The 21,751-nt window shown below is 41.4% G+C and overlaps 1 protein-coding gene across 3 annotated transcripts in view; it reads left to right on the top strand.

The window, feature by feature from the left end:
• The window catches only part of Exoc6b (exocyst complex component 6B), a 446,009-nt gene that overhangs the window by 312,654 nt on the left and 111,604 nt on the right, over positions 1-21,751 (top strand). For all 3 annotated transcript variants that reach the window (XM_032906207.1, XM_032906208.1, XM_032906209.1), the window contains one exon: positions 11,295-11,368. In XM_032906207.1, coding sequence (XP_032762098.1) covers positions 11,295-11,368 — 74 coding nt within the window. The remainder of the gene's footprint in view (positions 1-11,294; positions 11,369-21,751) is intronic.

Raw genomic sequence — 21,751 nt, forward strand, 5'->3', positions numbered from 1 at the left:
CCAGGTAGTTCAGAAAAAGCACAGACTTGCTAAAACAAGAGATCTGAAATTTACATATCAGTTAACTCTTGACCCCAAAATTAACAAAACAGAAACAATTAACAAGAATAATAATGAGGAATTGACAATTTTAGTAACATGAGAAACCAACATTCTACAGTTGCCATTTTGTTAGGTCCCAATATCTAATTTCAGAAACTGAAGGCATGAAAACACAAGCACAGGAGCCCACAGCAAGAAGCTGATTGAGTAGAAGCTACTTCTCAACGGCCTGATACCAGACACATGTGCCCAGGTCTTAAACAGTTGTTCCAGAGCTATGCAGAGACCTATGGGGAGGTGTTGAAAACATAAAGGCAATACTGTGTGAGCAAAATGCATTTACCAATACACAGAGAGAAAGACACAGGAGAAAAACCTAACCAAAACACAAAATTCACTGCAAAGAAGGCAGAGCAGACATGTGAAAGGACTGGTAACCATGGAGATAGAAAAGAGAGAAATAAAGAAGGGTGAGCAGAGATCAGGAGGGTATATCCACAGAAATTTCCCCAAGAGGGCTGTGCCCATAGAAGTCTTCCCAAGAGGTCTGTGCCCAGAGAAGTCTCCAGGTTCTTTTGTCTCTTAGTATCCTCTGTACTGTTTGCTATTTTGTTAATGATTTTTCTTATTTTATCTTCCTCCCTCCATTTTATCTAAGGGTTTAATTTTCTTCATCTTGAAAAAAATCTAAGTTTTATCAATCTTTTAAAATTATTTTTCTAATATTTATTTCTAATTTTTATTTCCTCTTCTAGTTTTGATTTTGTTGTCCTATTTCTAGTTTCTGTAGGGGCAACTTCTTTGGTGGGATGATTCCTTTCTGTCTGATAGCATGGTGCTCTCATGTCACCTGCTGCATGGAGTGTCCCTTTTGTCTCTTGAGTCTGTTTATTTTTAAAAGCTAAAATGCATCTCTCATACCCAGCATGTTGACTTCTATGTGTCTCTGATTGCAGAGTTTAATCTATTTACATATTAAGCAAGTCTGACGTGTAAATACTGCCTTAGCCATTTTCTTGGAGATTTATTGTTTTACAATTCATTGGTTTATCTCTTGTTTTACTGTGCTCCTTGGTGATTTGTTCTGACATGGTTTGAGCACATGACTCTTCTTATGGCTCTTGCTGATTTTGCTTTTTGAGACAGGGTTTCAAGTAACTCAGGTTGGCCTTGAACTCCCTGTGCAGTAGAGGGGAACCTTGGAATTGCACAGCTGACCTACCTACTCCCATGTGAGTATTGCGCTGGGATTAAAGGCCACACATGCATCACTGGTTTCAAGTGGAAGCTGATAGTCGGTTTTACTTTAAGGTTGCCATGGGACTTATATAAAACATTTCATAGTTGTGGTGTTCTGTTTCAGAATAGTCACAATCATATAAATACACGTTTACTCCACCACTTCTGTTTTTTCTGTGATTGTCACCCATATTTTTATAGTTTTGTATCCACTGACAGATGAATAACTAGTGGTATAACAATAGTGGTTGTAACATTTACACCAAATTTGAGGAGCAGCTGTGTGTGCCTCGGTCACAGCGTCAGGGCCTGACTCACCTGTTCTACTCACTAGTGAGCTCCACAGCCTGCATTCTTTATGCTGTTTGTTAATGCTTCTTCCTTCTGTTTGAGGAGCACTCCTCAACATTTTCCTAGACAGAGCTCATGCTAATTGACTCCTTCTCTCTTTGTAAGGGAATGTCTTTACCTCTTTTCATTTCTGAGGAACACCTCTGCAAGGTTTTGGATTCTAGGTTAGTGAGTTTTTGTCTTCTGTTTTACCTTTGAGCACAATGAGTATATCACCCTACTAATTCTTGGCTTGTAAGGTTTTTGTCGAAAAAGTCTAATACACCTATAAACGTTGCCTTTTATGTGACCAGTCTCTCAAATCTGATCTTGCCTTTTGTAAAAAGAAAAGTTTTAAAAATTATTTTATTTATGTGCATGGGTGTTCTACCCGCATGTAGATCTATGTACTGTGTGAATGCACTACCTGTGGAGGCCAAAACAGGGCTTTGTATCCACTGGAACTGAGGGTACAGTCAGTTGTGAGCTGGGAATGGACCGTGCCTCTAACCACTAAGCCTCTCTCCGGCCAACTTGGCGCTTGATCTTCCTCTTGAACAGGTCTGAGGAAATGTGTTTGTGTTCCATATTCCCATGCTTCCCAAGAGTTAAGAGGGTTTGAACAGCATTTCTTTAAGCTTTCTGACCATTTCCCCTTTTTTGTGACTTTCCTACTTTGTTCATTTTCTTTAATTTTTTTCTTTTATCCCTCTGTCTGGCCAGTTTTAGATATTACACTTTTCTGTTTACTATCTCTTTGATAGTCTGTCCTGCAGGGGACCCCTTGTTGAATTGTTCATTCTGTCCGATTGGTCTTCAGTCTCCACCCCTCATTTAGTTCTTTTTCGGTTACTTTAGGTTTTCACTTTTAAATTTTCTCATTTTGCTGGTGTATGGCTTTTCTAATTCTGTCTAGTTTTATATCTGTTTCTGCCTATCATTTAGCTTTTTAAAGATGATTGTGCAGTTTAAAGACCTCCGTTGTTTGGATCAGTTATGAACAATGTTTTTGTTTCCTTTAATACTGTTGTATTTATCTTTTTTTGTTTGTTTGTTTGTTTCTGGGGTAGCTCTGCATTGGTGCTTGTACATATGAAGGAACATGCATTTCTTTTTGTCTCTACAGACTGTTTCAGATAGACAATTCTTTTCTATTTGTGCTTCTATAACAATATACCTGAGACTGATAACTTATTAATGAAAGAAATGTATTTCCCACAGTTCTGGAGTCTGAAAAGTCCAAGATTGAGACAGTAGCAGGTTACTTGTCTGGGACTGCCCTCTGCTTGGAGGTGGCACCTTGCTTCTGCATGCTCTGGAGGGAGGAATCCTGTTCTCATGTTGATAAAGCAGAACAAATTCTCAGGCTCATTTGCAAGGGCACCTAATCTCATTCATAAGGTCAGAATGTGACTCAGCAGTCACCTGTTATTTATTTCTTTGGCTCTGGGGATTGAGTTCAGGACCTTGCAGATAATAAGCATGCACTCCAGTGAGCTCCTCTCCATCTTTGTATCATTGTTAAACAGTCACTTCTACATACCATTGACTAGGGAGGAACCTTCAGCATCAGTTATAGAGGGAGCGGCATTAGCTAGGGAAGTGATTGAGCAGATTGGAACAAGCTACCTGATTCTCAGCTACATGGTTCACATGCATTCATAGCTAGAGGCTTGGATCCTTGTGGACCAGAGTCTAGGTGGAAGCCTGTCCTAGATTTGTTGACAGCACCTGCGGAGTTAATGACTGGGTCTCTGAGTTGTCACTTTGAGCCTCTGACTATGACCTAGCCACGAACTTGCTTCAAGATCAACTTCTACCATCAAAATCTTCAGTTGAATCTCTAGGATACACTGATCGTGGCTCTCTCTGGTTGTTTGTAGTTGGGACAGTTACCTAACAGAATGAGAAGGGATCTGCCCTCCTTGCCAGAGCTTCTACAGGTTCTGTTGAAGTACTAGGCTCACCATGCCTGTCCCGTGGACTAGACCACTGTTTCCCACTCCCCTCATTCCAACTCGCCCTTTCTGTGGGCTGAATTCTGAGCATGACTGCTTCAGGCCATGAGAAGGGCAGAGTTAACTGGTGGCTCCAGAACCACAGACATGAATGCAGTAGTCACAGCATCCAAGGCGTACGTGAGCATGGCTCCTCCAAGTTCCTCTGCTTCATGGTTTTGGCAGGAGAATTTTCCAAAGCCAAGTAGCCACAGGAGTTTGGGCCATTTCTAGTCTAGAGCTGGAAATAATGCTGGCAAGTTTGCTCCCGACACAAAGTTCTGTCCTCTCAGTGGACCCTGCTTCCAGTGTGCTCTCTCGGGCCTTCAGCACACTCTTTGTGAATCCCAGTGTTCTCTCAGAAGTGCTCCTATCCATGGGTGGCTGTTCATTTATTGTAAAGGCACAGGTGGAAAGCCACCTATCGCACTATTATCAGGTTGACAGTTTTCTTTACGAAACTACTACTACTGCTGCTACTGCTACTACTACTACTGCTGCTACTACTACTACTACTACTACTACTGCTGCTGCTGCTGCTGCTGCTGCTACTACTACTACTACTACTACTGAGTTAATGCTTTATTGCATGTTTAAATACAGGATATGATTTTGGGACACTTTAAGTCTTTGCTTTGTGTTTTCTATTCATTCACAGTGTGGTAAAACATACATGAGCACATTTAAGGTATACAGTGTTGCATTGGTAACTGTAGGCACAATGTTCTGTGCCCCACTCATCCTTGAAGTGAGAGATCTAATGAGCTGAGTCTCTAGGAGCCTTCTTCTCCTTCCTTTCCCCTCCCTTTATTTCTTCTTGACACAATTCTTCATGGATCCCCCTTCCTTATGTTCTGACCATCTTCTTTCTGACCAACAGGACCTGGAGTGGGTTCTCCCGGGACTCTATCAGCTTCTCTGCAATTAGCCTCCTGGAGCCACCTTGAAGTGATGCAAGAGGGCCTGGCTTCCCCAGAGCCATCCTCTAGTCTAACACTCCCCTTATCTACTGCTCCAGGGAGCCAGATACCAGGAAACCATTATGTTAATACAGCAACAACAGCTTCTATTTTTTCAATCCCACAAAAAAAACACTTGTGACCTGACATGATCTTAAGATGCAAACAAAGCATCAGCACACTTTAGTCTATGTGGTGCTGACTTTGTTATTAGCACTGGCCTCAACCATAATCCTGAGCAGTCATGGAAGAGTGTTCTTGCCTCTTGTCTGAACTAGACGCTCACTGGAGCAGTGATACACTGATGCTGTCTAGGGGCCTTTTTGTAGTTTGTCTCTTAGCTTCCCTCTTGTCTAAACAAATTATGTTTTCTTCCCACATTTGCCGTTCCACCCATCTGTCACATACTATTGATTTTGCTTTTTGGAAATACATTGTTCCCACTGCTTATCTTTCTTTAAAAACTGTTCTTGTTTTATGAATAAAATATGAAGAATCATTTTTATGTTCAGTTTTCCAAACTTGCTTTAGATCAGTTTTTGAATGTCCTCCCTTTTTCAACTTTATTTGTTGAAACACACGCGCACACACACACACACACACACACACACACACACACACACGTGCATGCAATGAAAGCAGATGGTGGAGGTTACAAGAAGTATCACTAAAACACACTTGCCTTGGAACTGCTTCAGTGGTATCTAATAGCTCAGATCTGCTTTAAAATAAGTTTAAAAAGGAAGTGCATGGGATATATTACTCATCTACAAAATGATGGATCATTCTTTAATACTGATAAGCCCGCAAGATCCAGTATTCTAAAATGTTCCAGGATCACTTAAGGTGAACTCTGTTCCTCATTTTGTGCCAAGGTGTGAGCAGTGAGGGTGAAGAATGGATTTTTAATCTTCGGTTTGTATACAGAGATTACAGACTGCTGTTGCTTCCACTTCTCAAATCCCTTCTAACTCTGGTTTTATTGTTTCGTTTGAATTTGGTTTTCTGTGGAGGTTGGTGTGCAGCTGTGCATATAGACTCATGTGGGTGTCTCTATGGAAGCTGACCACAGGTTTTATTTCTTAGGTGCTGTTCCTTTTACACTTGCCCTTTACTTGTCCTGTGTAATTTGTAATTTGGGGATATCTCTTTGTGGTCACCAGATAATAGCAGGGAAATTAGATCACCTCACACTAATTAAAGAATTTAGAAGGAAAACTCTAGGCATCAAGCTGTGCATCTTGACACCTGCCTGGAGGAGGAGCATGAAGAAGAGTTGGGTAACAAAAAGAGCCTTGCCTTCTGAGTGAATCAAGCATGCAGGCCAGCCACATGGTGGCAGGCACCTGTAAGGCAGGGAGGCGCGGGCACGCAAAGCCCAAAGCTTTAGAGAGAGCATGTTTTTAAAACAGTAGAAGGGGAGGAAAAGTTTTGCTTCTCTAATAGTTTAGAATTTCAGCAGACTTACAGAGCCATATGACTGTGACCCTGTAGGCTACTAGAGATTGACATCTGGCAAGGACAGTCCATCATCTCATTAACTGGGCGATTACTCCACCTCTCTCTCAGCTCAGTGCAAGCTGAGCCTGTTCTCCTTAGCCTGGCTCAGCTGGAGTGTGAGATGTCCACACTAGCCAGAGATTTCAGCCTCTGGGCCAGGAGTGGTTTTCCCTTGGTGGGCCTTTACTGCTGCACTGTCACTGGAACTCAGCAGACACACCAGGCCTCAGGGGTCCAACTCCACAGCTATGAGACTTTCTTTAAAGTTTGGTTTCTGGGGTCAAACTGCATCCTCAGGACTCACTATACTTTATGTTGTGTTTTCTCCAGCCAGTTGTGAATGCACCAGATGAAATTTGAAATATTTGTTTTCTTCTCCAACAAAACAATCACTGGACTTTATTATTAGTCTTAACATCAACCTGAAAAGAAACCTAGAAAAAAAGTTGAAATTAGCAAACTTATTCTTTTACCCTTTGGTAACTTTATTAGGCTGTGACTATTTGACTTTCCCCACTTGGACTGACTGCTTGAGCCTTAGTGAGAGAGGAAGTGTTTAGTCCTGCTGGGACTAGATATCCCAGGGAGGGATGGTACCCAAGGGAGCTTCCTCTTCTCTGAGGAAAAGGGAAGGGGGTAAGAGGAAGAGGGATTTTCAAGGGCAGGACTAAAAGGAGAGGGCAGAAGGGGAGCTGCAATTGAGATGTAATATGAATAAAAAAAATAAATTATGGGAAAATTTTATAGGGTATTTTGAAAATTAAAATTTCTTAAAATGATGAGCACATCTCAAAGTTTTGTACATTAAGAATATCAGAGGTTGTTGGATATTCTAATTGTCTTTCTCCTCAGAGCCTTCTTTGACTATATACCCTTTCTGTAACTTTGTGAGCCTCCTTTTAGCATTAACTTCCTAGCCTTCAATTAGCTGACAGTTTCTTCACTGATTTTTTTTTCAGTTTTCAAAGTGAATCTCTGAGTCAGGACTTGGTGCCATGCTGCACTCAGTGAGTCCCTCCTGACAAGACAGGACAGAGGGTGGAGAAAGTGGCAAATGTCAAATGAGCTAGTGCTGCTTGCCACAGCACAGCTCAACTTGCCAGCAGACGCCGACTCACCAGAGTCTGGCCCCACCCACAAACAACAGGAGCTGGTGAGGGGATTTGGTTCTGTGTGAGATGAACCAGGCTCTCCTTATCTCCTGGATGATGCTGGGACTGCCCTGCAGAACCCCAGGCTGGGACACTTTCATGCTGACACAGGCCACTGTGAGACTGAAAACCTGCTGTCCAGAAACAAGTCCACGAAGGACTAGTCCATGTCTGTGTCTGCCTTTTCCACTCGGCTGTGATTCCCGTCAGAAGTCCATGGCTCTAGAGGCCTCACCATGGACATGTGAGATTGTCCTGTCCACACATCAGTGTTCCTTCTCACCTGTCAGGCAGTGTCTGAGGATTTGTGCATGTCAGCCTATCCTGCTGTGTCTCTTGTCACTAAAAGAGGTACTGCTGATCAGAACTGTTTCATTCTTGTATTTCTCTTATTGCCTTATGAGAGTTTATAGAATATAAAGAAGAAATCACTCTCCTCTCTGTAGCAGCCTTGGATAAAATTGCAAAGTAGTTGCTTACTAGCTTAAGTATATTATATTTTAATTGAAATAAGGTTCTGCATGAATTCTTATTTTTTTAAATATTTATAGTTATTACTATTTTTTCATGTGTTTATAAGATAATTACCCTAGAAGATCATTTTTTTTCTTTTTTTTTTTTCTTTTCGGAGCTGGGGACCGAACCTTGCTAGGCAAGCGCTCTACCACTGAGCTAAATCCCCAACCCCTAGAAGATCATTTTTTGAGACTATTAAATCACAGTTACAGAGATTTTAATACATTTATTTATTTTTCTAATAATACAAATAAAATTTTCTGTTTTATACCTAAGAGACTTGTCATATTTAACTCCTTTAAAGCAGAATAATTAGGTGTCTGCCTATAAATTTTCTTCTAAGCAAATGACTGCTCACTGAGCCATGCCTAGTTCAGCTCTATTCTATTTCTTTTCATTGGTTGTCAGACAATATTTCTTGACATTGTCACCAAACCTCTGAGAGTTCAGTAGAAGCTATGAACCTCTTGTTAAAGGGAAGTGTGCACATGCATGCGTGCACATGCGCGCGCGCACGTGCACACACACACATACACACACATGCATGCACACACACTCTACAGTTACTATAAGGATAATAGCTATGCTATGCCTGCCCCTCTGCTAAGCTCCTTTATATGTGTGACTTGGCTTAATGTTTATCACCACAGTATAAGAAATGATCTGCTATTCTAATTTTTGATTCAATGATTTTTAAAGACATAAACAAAGGTAAGTAATCTGTTGAACTCAGGAGTTAGTAGAGAAGTAGAGCTCCACTTCTGGTACTGTCGTTGTTATTGTTGTCATCATAGCACGCCCCATACACACACAGGGCTGTTCCCTTAAAATCCTTACAACCTGTAACCCAGAAACTTCTGTTATTATTTATAGGTCTGTGTTTCTAGTGAATCTTGATTTTTATGTAATTTGTTTAATTGAAACATAATAATTTTTGAGCATTTACTACTCTTTAATGTGTAAAACATTTATTCATGTAAGGATATTAGAAACATGCTGGGATTTTTTATGGGTTTTTTTGTTTCATTTAATTTTTTACTTATTTACTTTATTTCCTGCTCACTACCCCTCCTGAAAAACTACTGTTTCTAATAATTGTTATGCTTTGAAATTGGATCCTTATCTAAGGCATTTACTGTCTTTACTATCATTGTGGGATTGTCCGTATTATAGGACTATGGTTCTGTAATAACATGCTTGACAAGCAAGCACAAGGTCTTAGGTTTGATCCTCAGTACTGATAAAATGAGGAGGAAAAACTACAGATATGAAGTTGAATTTACAGTAATTAGACATTTCCACATGTGATTTGTAGAGATTAATCTCTTCACTTCATCATATCTGGCTTAATTATCATTCTCTGCTTCTCTTTATAAAAAGGCAAATCAAAGGCTGGGATGTCTTGTGGGAACCTGAGGGTTTGGTATGTCATGGAAGTCATGTCTCTGAAGTCACTGAGAGCTCAGTGCAAAGCACATGCAGACTCCTGAGTCAGTTTATCTGTCATCCAGCCTGGTGTTCAGTGGGGAGCAGCAGGAGTGTAGACCTAGCTCACGAGCCTTCCAGTGCGATGGCATGGGGAACTCTGTCGAGTTTGACATAGGCAAGACAGCGGAACATCCCAATCCTGGGCTCCTCCTGATAGCCAGGACTTGAATGAAAAAAGTGAGGCAACACTGGCTTGAATGACACAGGACTACTCCAGGCAGTCGTCAGCCTCGGAGGAAGTATGCAGACTGAACACTCAACAAGGCTGTTGGGAAGAGAGACCGTGGCTGTAACTGAAGAGCTTGTTCCAACAAGAGCATCGTGTGAAGTAATTACACATCTGGGATGCGCAGTTCCTGTACTCCAGGTTACCAGATCTGATCTGATCTGACTGCACATCACTGTTGATGTGCAGGGTCTGCTGTGTCAGGCATTACATCAGCCTGCTCTTTCTGGATGTTTGCACAGTTGAGAACTTTACTCTTTCGAGTGGGTGTCTTAGACCTCCTTTGGATAATGTTGGATTCTAAGTTGCATATGAGTTTTCTTCTCAAAGCAAACAGCCACTTTACTAAGGTTGACTGTGTTTGGAGTTGATCTCTTTTCTTATGCACCCCCCCCCATGAAATGTCTGCAATAAGAGTATTTGTATGCAGGTATATACTACATTTATACTGTATTTAAATTAATGAATTGATTTATGATTCTTTCATATGATGCTTCCTTGTCTCTATGGTCTAATTTGGCATTATTTTTAAAAACTGTGACTGTGATTTTATGTAAATCTGTTATGGTTTCAAAATGAGTGGAAAGGAAGAGACAAAACCAAATGAGTGGTAATCTTTGTTCGTGCCTCATCTTTTGAATTTGTCCTGTATAGTATTCCACTTTTCTAGCTAGCCGTGAAAAATAAAAAGAAGACTATTCCAGCAGTTCTATAGGTTCTTAACTTCCATCTTGAAGAATATGTATCTGAAAGGAAAATACTTCTTTTCATGTTTTTTTTCCAAGTACTTGAGCTGCTTTTATTGTAAATAGTAGATGGATAGGAAACACCCATCATGCTTTGACTTCACAAAAATTGCAATTACAGTGACTCCCAGATCTTGACTGTGCCATGTGCTTGTCTGTGTAGAAAGATCTTCAGACTTTTTGATTTCCTAATAGACAGGGCTCAGAGATGGTAAATTTGACATTTTTGGGTGGTAGTAGCATTCGTCCCTGTAGTCCTTTGCTATTTCTTTCTTGATAAAGATGTTGTCTCAGGTGCTCCTGAGAGCTGCAGATAGCATCCGTGTGGGCCTCCGTGACCTTTGAGGAAACAGGTGGAGGGAAGAGAAGTTGGAATGTTTAAAGCAGCATAGAAATGGAAGTTCAGAAGACTGAAGGGAAGGAACACATATGCAAATGTCCCCTTCCATCTGCAGTGAGCCTCATCCAGGTGGACATCGTCTTATCTCCCAATACTGCTTTGCCTTTTTCAGCCGAATTCTGATCCAGGCAGCAGCTGCTGCTAGTGGTGTGCATGCGTGTGTGTCGTGTAGGAGGTTGGCACTCACGAGATAATACAAATAATCAGTGAGGGAATAATTAATGATGTGGCAGGGAATATTTTTGATAAATGCTTAGGGAATGAGGTGACAGGCGTGAAATTAGAAAATTCCTTCAGTGATCTGAAATATAAATAGCTTTCGGAACTGAAAAGAGTTTCTCAGCTGAAGATTTTATTGTGTTGAGAGGAAAAACTTTTTTCTTTTCCCCCCTCCCTTCCTCCTTTGCAAGTTGTTTGTCCATTCACAAAACAAATACTCTGAAGCCCAGAGCGGCTCATGGGAATAAATTTCAGGTCGAATTAGTACAGTTTCCTTGCTGTCAGGATGCTGGAATTAATGGTGTTTTGATGACACGAATTTTGAAGGGCCAACAAAGAAGCTGAAGGGAGAGAGACATGACTCCTTAGAAGCCCAGGCCTCCTCTCCCCCAGCCTCTCTTGTCTTCCCTGTCATCCGTCTGCCAATCTCCCTGTCCATGGTTAGTTAAAGGCGCTTTTTATCCTCTTTTCTTTCCCACAGAGTTTGCCAGATCCGGCCCGGTGCCTGGGTTCCAGGAGGACACGCTGCAGTTGGCCTTCATCGACTTGAGACAAGTAAGTCTTTGTGTTTTTGTTTTTTGTTTTTCTTTTAAGATGTGTGACTGAAGACCATCAGGTCTTAAGGAAAAGGGGAGGGGAGGGGGTTTGGCATTGGTGATTCACACTGGAGACCTAAGGGCTTTTCCCTGTGTTTGAGGCCACCTCTTTTATTTAGCTATCTGAGATCCTTAGCAATGGTGGAGTAAAGATTTTGTGGGTAGAAGGATAGGCAGGGGGTGGGAGGAGGGATCCATAGAGTAAGAGAGACTCAAGTGACCCTCAAGTGATGCGATCCATTGTGTGGCCATTGACTTCTGCAGACACAGCGAAAAGATGACTCGTCAAACCCATGCTAAGCAGGTGCACTGATGCAGAGACTGCCCGCCTAGAGAACTCTGTGTGTGGATAATGTGGCCAGTAGTGTTGAAGGAAAATGAAATGTTTTGCTTTCTGGGTTGTTAGTCTGGTTTGTTGACTTTTCTTTGCTGCCTCCTTTGTAGAATGTAGTCAGCCATCAGCAACAGTGAGGTGCTTACAGATGGTTTGCAAGGGTTCTGACCAGTCATGCTAGCCTGGTGGGAAGTCCTGTTACAGCATCCTGATGAAGGCTGGTACTTAGGCCTACCTGAGCTTTGACAAGCCCGTAAGATGGAAAGGCCACCCATAGGGCTGTTCTTGCAGACTACACAGGGTGGGTTGGTGGGCCCTGGTGTTTTGGGTATAGTAGAACAAGGTGGGTGGGGGCCAAAAGGGAGAGCTGTAACTGCTCTGTCATCTCTTCACTCTGAAGATGGATGGGGTTGGATAGAAAGTGTGAATGAAGTAAGCATCAATGACTGATGTTCCTCTCCTATTAAAACAATCTTTTTTTGTCTGTTTTAGAAGGGGGCTGGCTTTGTTTCTCCTGCCATAATGATGCAGTGCCTCTTGTTTTCAAAGCTGACATAGTTTGCATTCTGAAAACTTGTAGATGCCCAGAGTGTTTCTTAAAGCTGTAGAACCCCTTGTCTGGGTAACCTCCTTACCACTGTGCCTGGATTCCTGCCGGAATAGCTTTTAACCCGTAATGGATGGCCTGAGCTAGCCCTAGACCCTTGTGGATGGGCGGTGTAATCTGTCATTGATGACAATTCCGGAAAGCCCTGTTCAGCAGAATCATGTGTCTATAGTCCGCCGAGGGTTGAGGATTCAGGCCACGTCCCAGAAACGTGTGTCAACTTAATATTTGGGGGCTGGGTTAGGGGTTCTCCTTTTCGTACAGCTTTCCTAGCATTGTCAGAAATGGGACTGAGTACTTTCCACTTCTAGATTTGAGAGGCTCAAGTTTTAGTCTTTGATCTAAGATGGAAAGAGTGAAATTTTGTTTTAGGGTTCAGTAGGAATCCATTCCCTTCCTCTGGAATTTGTTCTCCAAAACCTCTAAGCCAGTTCAAGCTTCTTGGAAAACAGAAAGTGTTTTTCATTGGAAAGACATATCCAAGAAAAAGTCTTTCTTTTTTTCACTGTTCATGCAAAGAAAATGTTATCATTCTCAATAGTTTGTGACATTGACACCTATAGAAAGCAATTAGTGTTCAAAGAAAATGTGATCTGACGGTAAATGGAAAGCACATCCGGTGTGGGCTCAAGAACTTGTGAGCCCCGCATGAGCAATGGTGTAGATTCTGAAGGGCCTGTGTGTGCTGCATTTCCACCCCCAGAGCTTCTTTTGTGATATTTAAATGGCAAAAGCTCAAACTACAAAATTTTACTGATAATGACAGACTGTGTCTCTTCTTATTCAATGTGTCATAAATTCTACTTATTCCTTTCTCTGTTCCAGCAGTTGGAAAGGGGTAATTTCCAACCTAGATGATTTGAACAGCATCCTTAGGCTGTTATCAGATAGCTGACATGCTACAAAACAAGCCTTTCACATTCTGGTCTAAAAAGATCTCTTTCTTCTCATTCATTTAGATCATTCTCAGATGTTCAAACTACAAGTAAAATTTTATTTGTTCATTACTGTAGGGGACTTAACAACATAAGATGAGGTGTGGCTAAGTATTCTGTGGTTTGTACTCCTCACAGTCCTAAAGCACTATTCTAAATTGGGGGGTGTACCATAAGAACTTGCCATGTTCCCTCCATTTTTGCAGAACACCAGCCCACACTGTGGGAAGAACTCTACCCAAAGTGACACCTTCACCTCCAAGAAGTCTCATTATTGTGAAGATGGTCATAGCCTGTCTTAGTGCTAGCCCTTTGACTGTGTGTTCATTGCCAGCTCATTTTAGAAGAGGCTTTGGCTCTCTGTTCCTTATGCTACCAGTGTCCTCTTTCCTGGTGCTGGTGTCTTCTCCTATGCAAGAGTGCTCCCTGCTCATCTGGCCTGCAGATGGTCTTATGGACTAAACCTACAGGTCGGACATTCGCTAGCCCCGTTCTTCTTTCAGATTTGTCAGCACAGAGATTCTGTCATTCTACAGCTATCTAAACCTTTTTAGGTTTTGATTTTATTATTCAGCTTATTCATAGACTTAATTGGGCTTTTACAAGTCTAAGATCAAAACAGTAAATAGAGTTAGCAGGGACCAGGACTATGACGCGGCAAGTGAAGCATTCGCCATGAAAACCTGCCTGAGTTTGCTCCCTGGAACCCAAATAAAGGTAGAAGGCAAGAACAAGCTTCACAAAGTTATTCACTGACCTCCATGGTGGCAGGTGTAAAACTCCACTCCCCACCCCAACTCACACACTAACAATAGTAAATAAAATAATTTAGAATGGTAACGGAAATGCCAGAAGTGAAAAGTAAAGGCAAATGTTTTATGACATTTCCTATTCAAGTGTCTGTTTATCCAAAAGAAAGCATATACAACAGCCCCCAGAACAACGCCCCAACCACACCCTCAAAAAATCCCACCCAAGTCTAGCAAGAGTTACTTAGTGGAGATTCAAGGGGTTGTTTATAGGGAGTGCCAGCAACTTACAGCAGCTAAGCTATTGCAGAAGAACTGCTCCTGCCCCAATGATTGTTAAATGTTTGCATACCTTCAGAGAGGGGAGGAGAATCACTCCTCCTTTACTTCCAGGAGGAATGCACAAAGCCAGTCTTGTGGGACTTTCTTATAGGCAATCACAGGTGCTATGACTTCAAGGTGGCGGTAGCCATATCAGGGAACAGCTGTGTCTGTCCCAAGCAGAGTTCCATAAAAGGCAAAATGTAGGATATATGCCCATATAAAAGTGGGCTGACCTGGTGTGCCTGAGGATGCAGACTCTTTCAATGCCTGTCTGCTTTCTAAGTGTGTCATGCCGATCAGGTGCTCATGTTCTCTTGTGTTAGACTTTCAGATGCAATTAGGTGACTGATAATTTAAAACATATTCAAAATATGGACGTTGATGAAAGACTCTGTATAGGCTGTAATAGCAGAGTATAATTGAAAAGCCCTGTAATTTCATTAGAAAGAAGATTAGATGAGGATTATAAAGCTATTCATCCTTTTTTACTCTATTTGCATTTTTTTACTTCTTACGGTAAAAAGTGAAATGACACTTTGAATATACAAGCTTTCATGATATTTCAGAGTTAAAATACATTGGCATACACTTTCATTTGTTAAGATTCTAGGATTAGAAAATCTGCTATTAATGGTAATGAACTCTGCAGTACAAGTTGAAAGGATTTTTTCTTTAACATTCATATTTATGTTATATAAGTTTAATTTCAGTATAATTTTTCATGCAAAAATATGTATATATTTATTTCATATTCCAAGCTTTGGAAATGTTAAAGCTTGAGGACAAAATAAATTCTCATTTAATGAACCATTTTAAAGTGGTAGCTATACTCCAGGAATTGGTGGCCTCTGTTATTCATCTTTAGGGATTATTGTGGGCCAGCAGTAGATTCTTGGTGGCCCTTTACTTTCTAACAGTTCTATGGGGAACGTGAAGTAGAAATGCTATTGAACATCAGCACTGGCTTTTCATTCCAGTTCATTTCACCAAGCACTGAGTGCTTGCTGTGCGCACAGCTTAAATGATGCACAGTGAGTACACACTGAGAGTGACTCCTGCCTAAGGATCAAATGGGTAATCACTAAATCCTTGATCCTAACATGGACATGTGGTAAGAATTGTCTTGGAGACAGTAGAATACTGTATGTATTTCAGTTGTTTGACTCCCATAACATACTGGCTTGAATCATGTATGGAGCTCAGAGTTCTATTAATTAGCAGTTCTGGATCACTGAGCAAGTCTCTATACTATAGTCAGCTGCTGCAGTGAAAAGACTGACCAATGTAAAGTTCTCAAGACCTATGGCCAGCTCTTCACTGCTCCATGAAGAGCTATCGGCAGCCTGCTCTAGACCTGCTCACACCATTTGGGAAGGGTTCCAAGAGATAAAGTGGCCAAAAACATTGAGGTCTGTGCTCAGAACTAGCAAATCATCACTTCCACCACATTGTATTGTCTTCAGCTAGTCACAGTGTCATTTCAATGTAAAGAAATTGGGACATAAGCTGCACCTTAAAGTCTAGCTGGAATTGAATACTTATGCATGAAAAGTGCAGATCAGGAGCAAATTGAATTTGTAAGTACAAAAGGGGTCCATTTCAGTCATGAAGAGCTATAAAATATTCAGAGAGGAGAGGTAAACAAAGAAAATTAGACTCTGTTTTTCTCTCTATGTCTCTGTGTTTCTGTCTCTGCCTGTCTGCCTCTGCCTGCCTGCCTGCCTGCCTGCCTATCTATCTATCTATCTATCTATCTATCTATCTATCTATCTATCTATCTATCTATCTATCTATCTATCTGTGTGTATAAGTGTGTGTATGTATCAGTGTGTTTATGTCAATGTGAGTGTGTATTGGTTTAATTAAGATGTAGACATTTCATTCCTTTGGTTATTAAGATCTTCTTTAACCCCTGTCTCCTAATTTATCTTATTTTGTCTTTATTCTCTGCTGTTGTTTCTTCATTCAGGAGATCTGATGCAATGCCTTGGCTTGTTCATTCAGCTGTTGTTTCTTGAGAAACTTTTTTAATGTCCACTTTATCCTCCTTCAGTGCTGTAAAGTGTGTTACCCTAGAGTAATTGATGCTGCTGTTATTTGTATCCTCTGTGAGGACCTCCAACTGTCCATAGAAGTGTTTGCTGTATTTATTTATCTTACAGTGTTCACCTTCCATGTCTTACAAGCAGTTAACAGTTGCAGATGTCCTTTTCTTGGTAATATTACCTTCTCCTCACCTTCGAAGCCTCAGCAGTTACTTTCGATCTGAGTTAAATGAAGCTGAATGAACAAGCCTATGGCATTGCATCAGATCTCCTGAATGAAGCTTGTTGGCAAGGCACTTCCACACTGAGCCATCCCAAGATATCTGGGCTTTTTTTAGAATGAGCTGGGGATATTCCCTCTAGGGCACTTATTCCCCAACTTCTTCCTGCGTTTAAAGTAAACACAGTTCATTTCCATTGCAGACATAGGCGTTCCTTAAAAACAACAGTAGTGTCTAAAGAGCTACCTGTCCATTTCTTTTTGGTTGTGGAATGGATTGTGGTACTATTTCTGAACATTATGTATTCCTAAAATGAACCTTCCCTCTGTTAACTATTTGAATGCTCGTCTTAATAGAAAAATACACTTACATCAAAGGATGATTCTATGACCCAGCACACATTAAAATATCCTTTGATTCATAGAATAACCATTCTAAACTACTGACTAACTGGGGGACTTTACCAGAGGCAAGTAGGAGTTGGGCAACCCCATATCTCAAAAGGCCCCAGGTGCAAGTTATCATTTCTTATCACAAATAAGGAGTTGTTAGCATGAAGCTACCTCCCACAAGTGCTTATTCATATTAGTCCTGAACCTGCTGGAATGTGAGGGGCTTTTAGACAGTTTATAAGTTATATTTATTTTATTGTTGTTGTTGTTACTATTACTGTTACTGTTACTGTTACTATTATGGTTACTATTACTATTGGCAGGCCCTCACCATGTAGCTCAGGTTGGATTTGTACTCTGGATCCTCAACTTCCCAAGTGCTAAAATTATGGAAATTTATCATCATGCCTGGCACAAAGATCCCTGGAGAGTAGTCCTAGTGGCTGTGTAGTAGGGAAATAAATTTATGAAAGAGATAGTCTTGATGGTGGACATCAGAGGGAAGTGTTAAGACCCCTTCATCAGGTGTCTTACTTTTCTATTGCTGCTGGAGACAGCATAACCAAGGCAACTTGTAAAAGAATGCACCAATTGGCGGCTTGCTTACAGTTTGAGAGGGTGAATCCTTGACCATCATGTCAAGAAGCATGGCACTGGGCAAGCAGGTACAGCACTGGAGCAGTAGAGGAGAGTTTAGAACTAATCTAAAATTAGAGGCAGAGAAAAGAAGCTGGGTCTGGCATGGGCTTTTGAAACTTCAAAGCCCAACAAAGCCACACCTTTTTTTAAAATTTTATTTTTCTTAGATATTTTATGTATGCGATGTTATTCCCTTTCCCCCCTCTCCCCCCTTACTCCTCCCCCTGCTTCTATGAGGATGCTCCCATTCCCACCCACCCACTCCAACCTCAACATCCTGGCATTATCCTACATTGGGGAAACGAGCCTTCACAGGACCAAGGGCTTTTCCTCCTATTGATGTCCAATTATGCCATCCTCTGCTACAGATGTGGCTTGAGCCATGGGCCCCTCCATGTGTACTCTTTGGTTGGTGGTTTAGTCCCTGGGAGCTCTGGTGGAATCTAATTGGCTGATATTGTTGTTCTTCCTGTGGGGTTGCAAACCTGTTCAGTTCCTTCAGTCTTTTCTCTAACTCCTCCTTTGGGATCTCCTTGTTCAGTGCAATGGTTAGCTACAACCATCCTCATCTGTATCAGTAGGACTCTGGCAGAGCCTCTAAGGAGACAACCATATCTGGCTCCTGTGAGCAAGCACTTCTTGGCATCAGCAATACTGACTGGGTTTGGTGACTGCATATGGGATGGATCCCCAGGTGGGGCAGTCTCTGGATGACCTTTTCTTCAGTCCCTGACCCACTCTTTGTCCTTGTATTTCCTCCTGTGAATATTTGTTCTCCCTTCTAAGAAGGAATGAAGTATCCACATTTTGGTCTTCCTTCTTCTTGAGCTTCATATGATCTGTGAATTTTTTCTTAGGTATTCCAAGCTTTTGGGCTAATATCCACTTATCAGTGAATGCATACCATGTGTGCTCTTTTGTGACTGGGTTACCACACTCAGGGTGGTATTTTTTAATTTTATCCACTTGCCTAAGAATTTCATGTGGTCACTTTTTAATAGCTGAGTAGTAGTCCACTTAGTCATGAGGGAAATGCAAATCAAAAAAATCCTGAGATATCACTTCACACCAGTCAGAATGGCTAAGATCAAAAACTCAGGTGACAGTAGATGCTGGCGAGGATGTGGAGAAAGAGGAACACTCCTCCATTGTTGGTGGGATTGCAATCTGGTACAACCACTCTGGAAATCAGTCTGAAGGTTCCTCAGAAAATTGGACATAATACTATCTGAGGACCCAGCTATACCTCTCCTCAGCATATACTCAAAAGATGCCACAACATACAACAAAGACACGTGCTCCACTATGTTCCTAGAAGCCTTATTTATAATAGTCAGAAGCTGGAAAGAATCCAGATGCTCTTCAATAGAGGAATGGATACAGAAAGCCACACGCGTTAATCTTTCCCAAAACAGTTCCACCAAACTAGAGATTAAGCAGCTAAATATATGAACTTATGGGGCCATTTTCACTCTAGCTGTCATAGCAGGGGACTGTCTGGCCAATGCTTTTGTTCGTCGAAGCTCTTTTCAAGCACTGCTGCTTGGCAGGGCTCCTTTTCCGTGGAGTAAATGTAAGCGTGTCAGCCTGCAAGCTCAGGAGTCATCTGCCTCAGTCACAAGCAAATAGGTTGATAAATTGTGGACTATGAGGCTCATGTGGATAGTAGGTCTGGAAGGAATGGTCCTACTGTGTCTGCTCCATGACCTTAGGCCATACATGGCCCAGGGCAGCTCTGAATGTGGCCCAACAAAAGTAATAACTTACTTAATTATGATACTTGTTTGTTGAATTTTCTAGATGGCAACACTATGTTGTAGTGTCAAAAGGATGGACACACCTAAGCCTTAAAGCAACCTGTCCTGGTAAAGACAATCTGTTCCACTAAGCTAATGGCATGAATATGTGAAGACAGACCAGACATGAAGTCCAGATTGCTTGTATTTCAAAGGCACTTGGTGGTCAGAAGAGGTCATGGTAATATATCTGACTAGCTGTGCATATCTCCATGCTCTTGCTGTCATCAGAAGTCCTGCAAGCCATAATTTGTGTAGTCTACTATGTAAACAATCCTAGTAGAGAGGCTTCCTGGTGGTTCTGCCTTAGTCCGTACATTGTACCACTGAGCTCCTTCTGCTTCATCTTAGATGCCTGGGGAGCCTCCAAGATAGCCCGAGGAATTCCACTGTGCTCTGTGTCCCTTTTTTAAAAAAGCCAATCCAGGAGCTCTCCTGTATTTAATACTTGGCTTGTATATGCATACCCACAAATTCGAAACTTGGTTTGTTTTGTTTTTGACACAGTCCCAGCTTTAGGAAGAGCGGTGGGGGCCTCGTCACAGATGTGCCTCACTGTGAGCAGTGCTGGAGGTTGTGTTGGGGCTGAGGGAAAACTTCAGGGCTCGGAACATTGACCTCAGGTGTGCCAGCTCCACTGTCTAGGGTCGGACTGGAAAACACTCAATCCAAGGAGAAAGCAGCAGAGCCAGGCCCTGAAACTTACCTCACACCTACATCTCTGAATCATTGACAGCCACTGGAGGGCAGCAATGAGAGACAGCAATGAGGTCCAGATTTAGGGATTTGGGGCATATTTCATTTTGGGGAAAACAAAACAACAAAACCAAAACCAAAAATCAATCAACCAAACAAAAGCTTTGATATAAACTATTCCATGCTTCCTAGAGTCCTCAGGAGCAATTGCCCAAAAGAATACAGAGCCCTAAACTTACAGATTCCTTCTAGGCCAGTTCAGAGACCAGGAATGGATAAAGGACTAAGGACTAAGGAGAGAGGAGAACCAAATGGCTTCAGTGGAGGAAGGAAACCAGGACAGTCTTCCTCAGGGCCTAAGAGATAAGCTCAAACAGAACAGGCACACAAACGAGAAAGTGCCAAGGTGGGAAGCGAGCAAGAGCGGAAGAGCAAAGGCAAGTTCCAAGGAGTTCCAAAGGTTGGTTCTCTGGAGCAGTGGGTCCCAGGGAGAAGAGTGAGAGCATAGTAGCAAGCAGGGACCTGCAGAGGCGACAGGCTTGCACAGAAGCAGCCGTACCTAAGGGTGGTCCATCTCTTACAGTAGGTCCTTCTTGACTGTCCTGTATTATTTCCTTCTTGGACTGTCAGTTTCAAGGGATAAAACAACCCACTGAAGTTACAGAAAAAGAGAGGATAGGACATTCTAACATGCCATTAAGGAACTCTTATTTTGAAGAAAAATTAAACTTGACTGTGAAGCCTTACTAGATAGTATTTCTTTGGAAAAACAACTCTCCTTCCTCTAATATCCTTAGCACTCCTACCCTCCTTTAAATACTGGTAAAACTCACATAAAATAACTAGTAGTAAAAAAACAAAAACAACAAAAAATCAAAACAAACAAAAAAAACCTAAAAAAAAACCAAAAAAGCCTGACTCCTAGTTTTTATGTAGCCACTGAGAAATATTCAGTTAATCTAGAAACTCAGTATCTGTCTAGGAGGCCAGCAGAAGACAACATCTCAAGGCTTATGGTGGCCTAGTGCTCAGCAGTTCTCAAACCTTTTAGTTTACAAACTCTTAATCTTTCTCTTCTCTGGGGTTGACTATACTTTCTGGAACTTGTACTGTTAGCAAGGCAGCGTGAAGTTTGGAGCTGGGCACATGTGGGTTACTAGCTGTGATATTTGAATAAATTATTTGATCTTAAATGTAATTTTTGACCTACAAAATAAAAATTTTTAACTCACAAAGTTTATAAGTGTAAGTATTAAGATAATATGATCATGGCACTTAATGCTTGATTAGCATATTACTGATGTTAGTAGTATTGTTACTGTCTAGCCATTGTTACTCCTGTTTTATGGGGTCTGTGTAGACACTGCATCCACAGTCTACATCAGGAGACCCCTTTGTCACTGGCTTCTCATGTTCTGCAACTCCTGGTCAGTGAGGAATTGAGAATAGTAGCTATTAAATGTCCTCAGCTCTGTTAAGCACAGTGATGACTGAAAACATGAATCTGGATTTCTCATGTTTATAAACAATTATAATTTGGTAGCTTTGGTTTTTTGTTTGTTTGTTTTTTGCATTAAAAGGTATTATTTAGAAAAAAGACTATT

The sequence above is a fragment of the Rattus rattus genome, chromosome 6 (genome assembly GCF_011064425.1).
Source record: "Rattus rattus isolate New Zealand chromosome 6, Rrattus_CSIRO_v1, whole genome shotgun sequence".
NCBI lineage: Eukaryota > Metazoa > Chordata > Mammalia > Rodentia > Muridae > Rattus > Rattus rattus.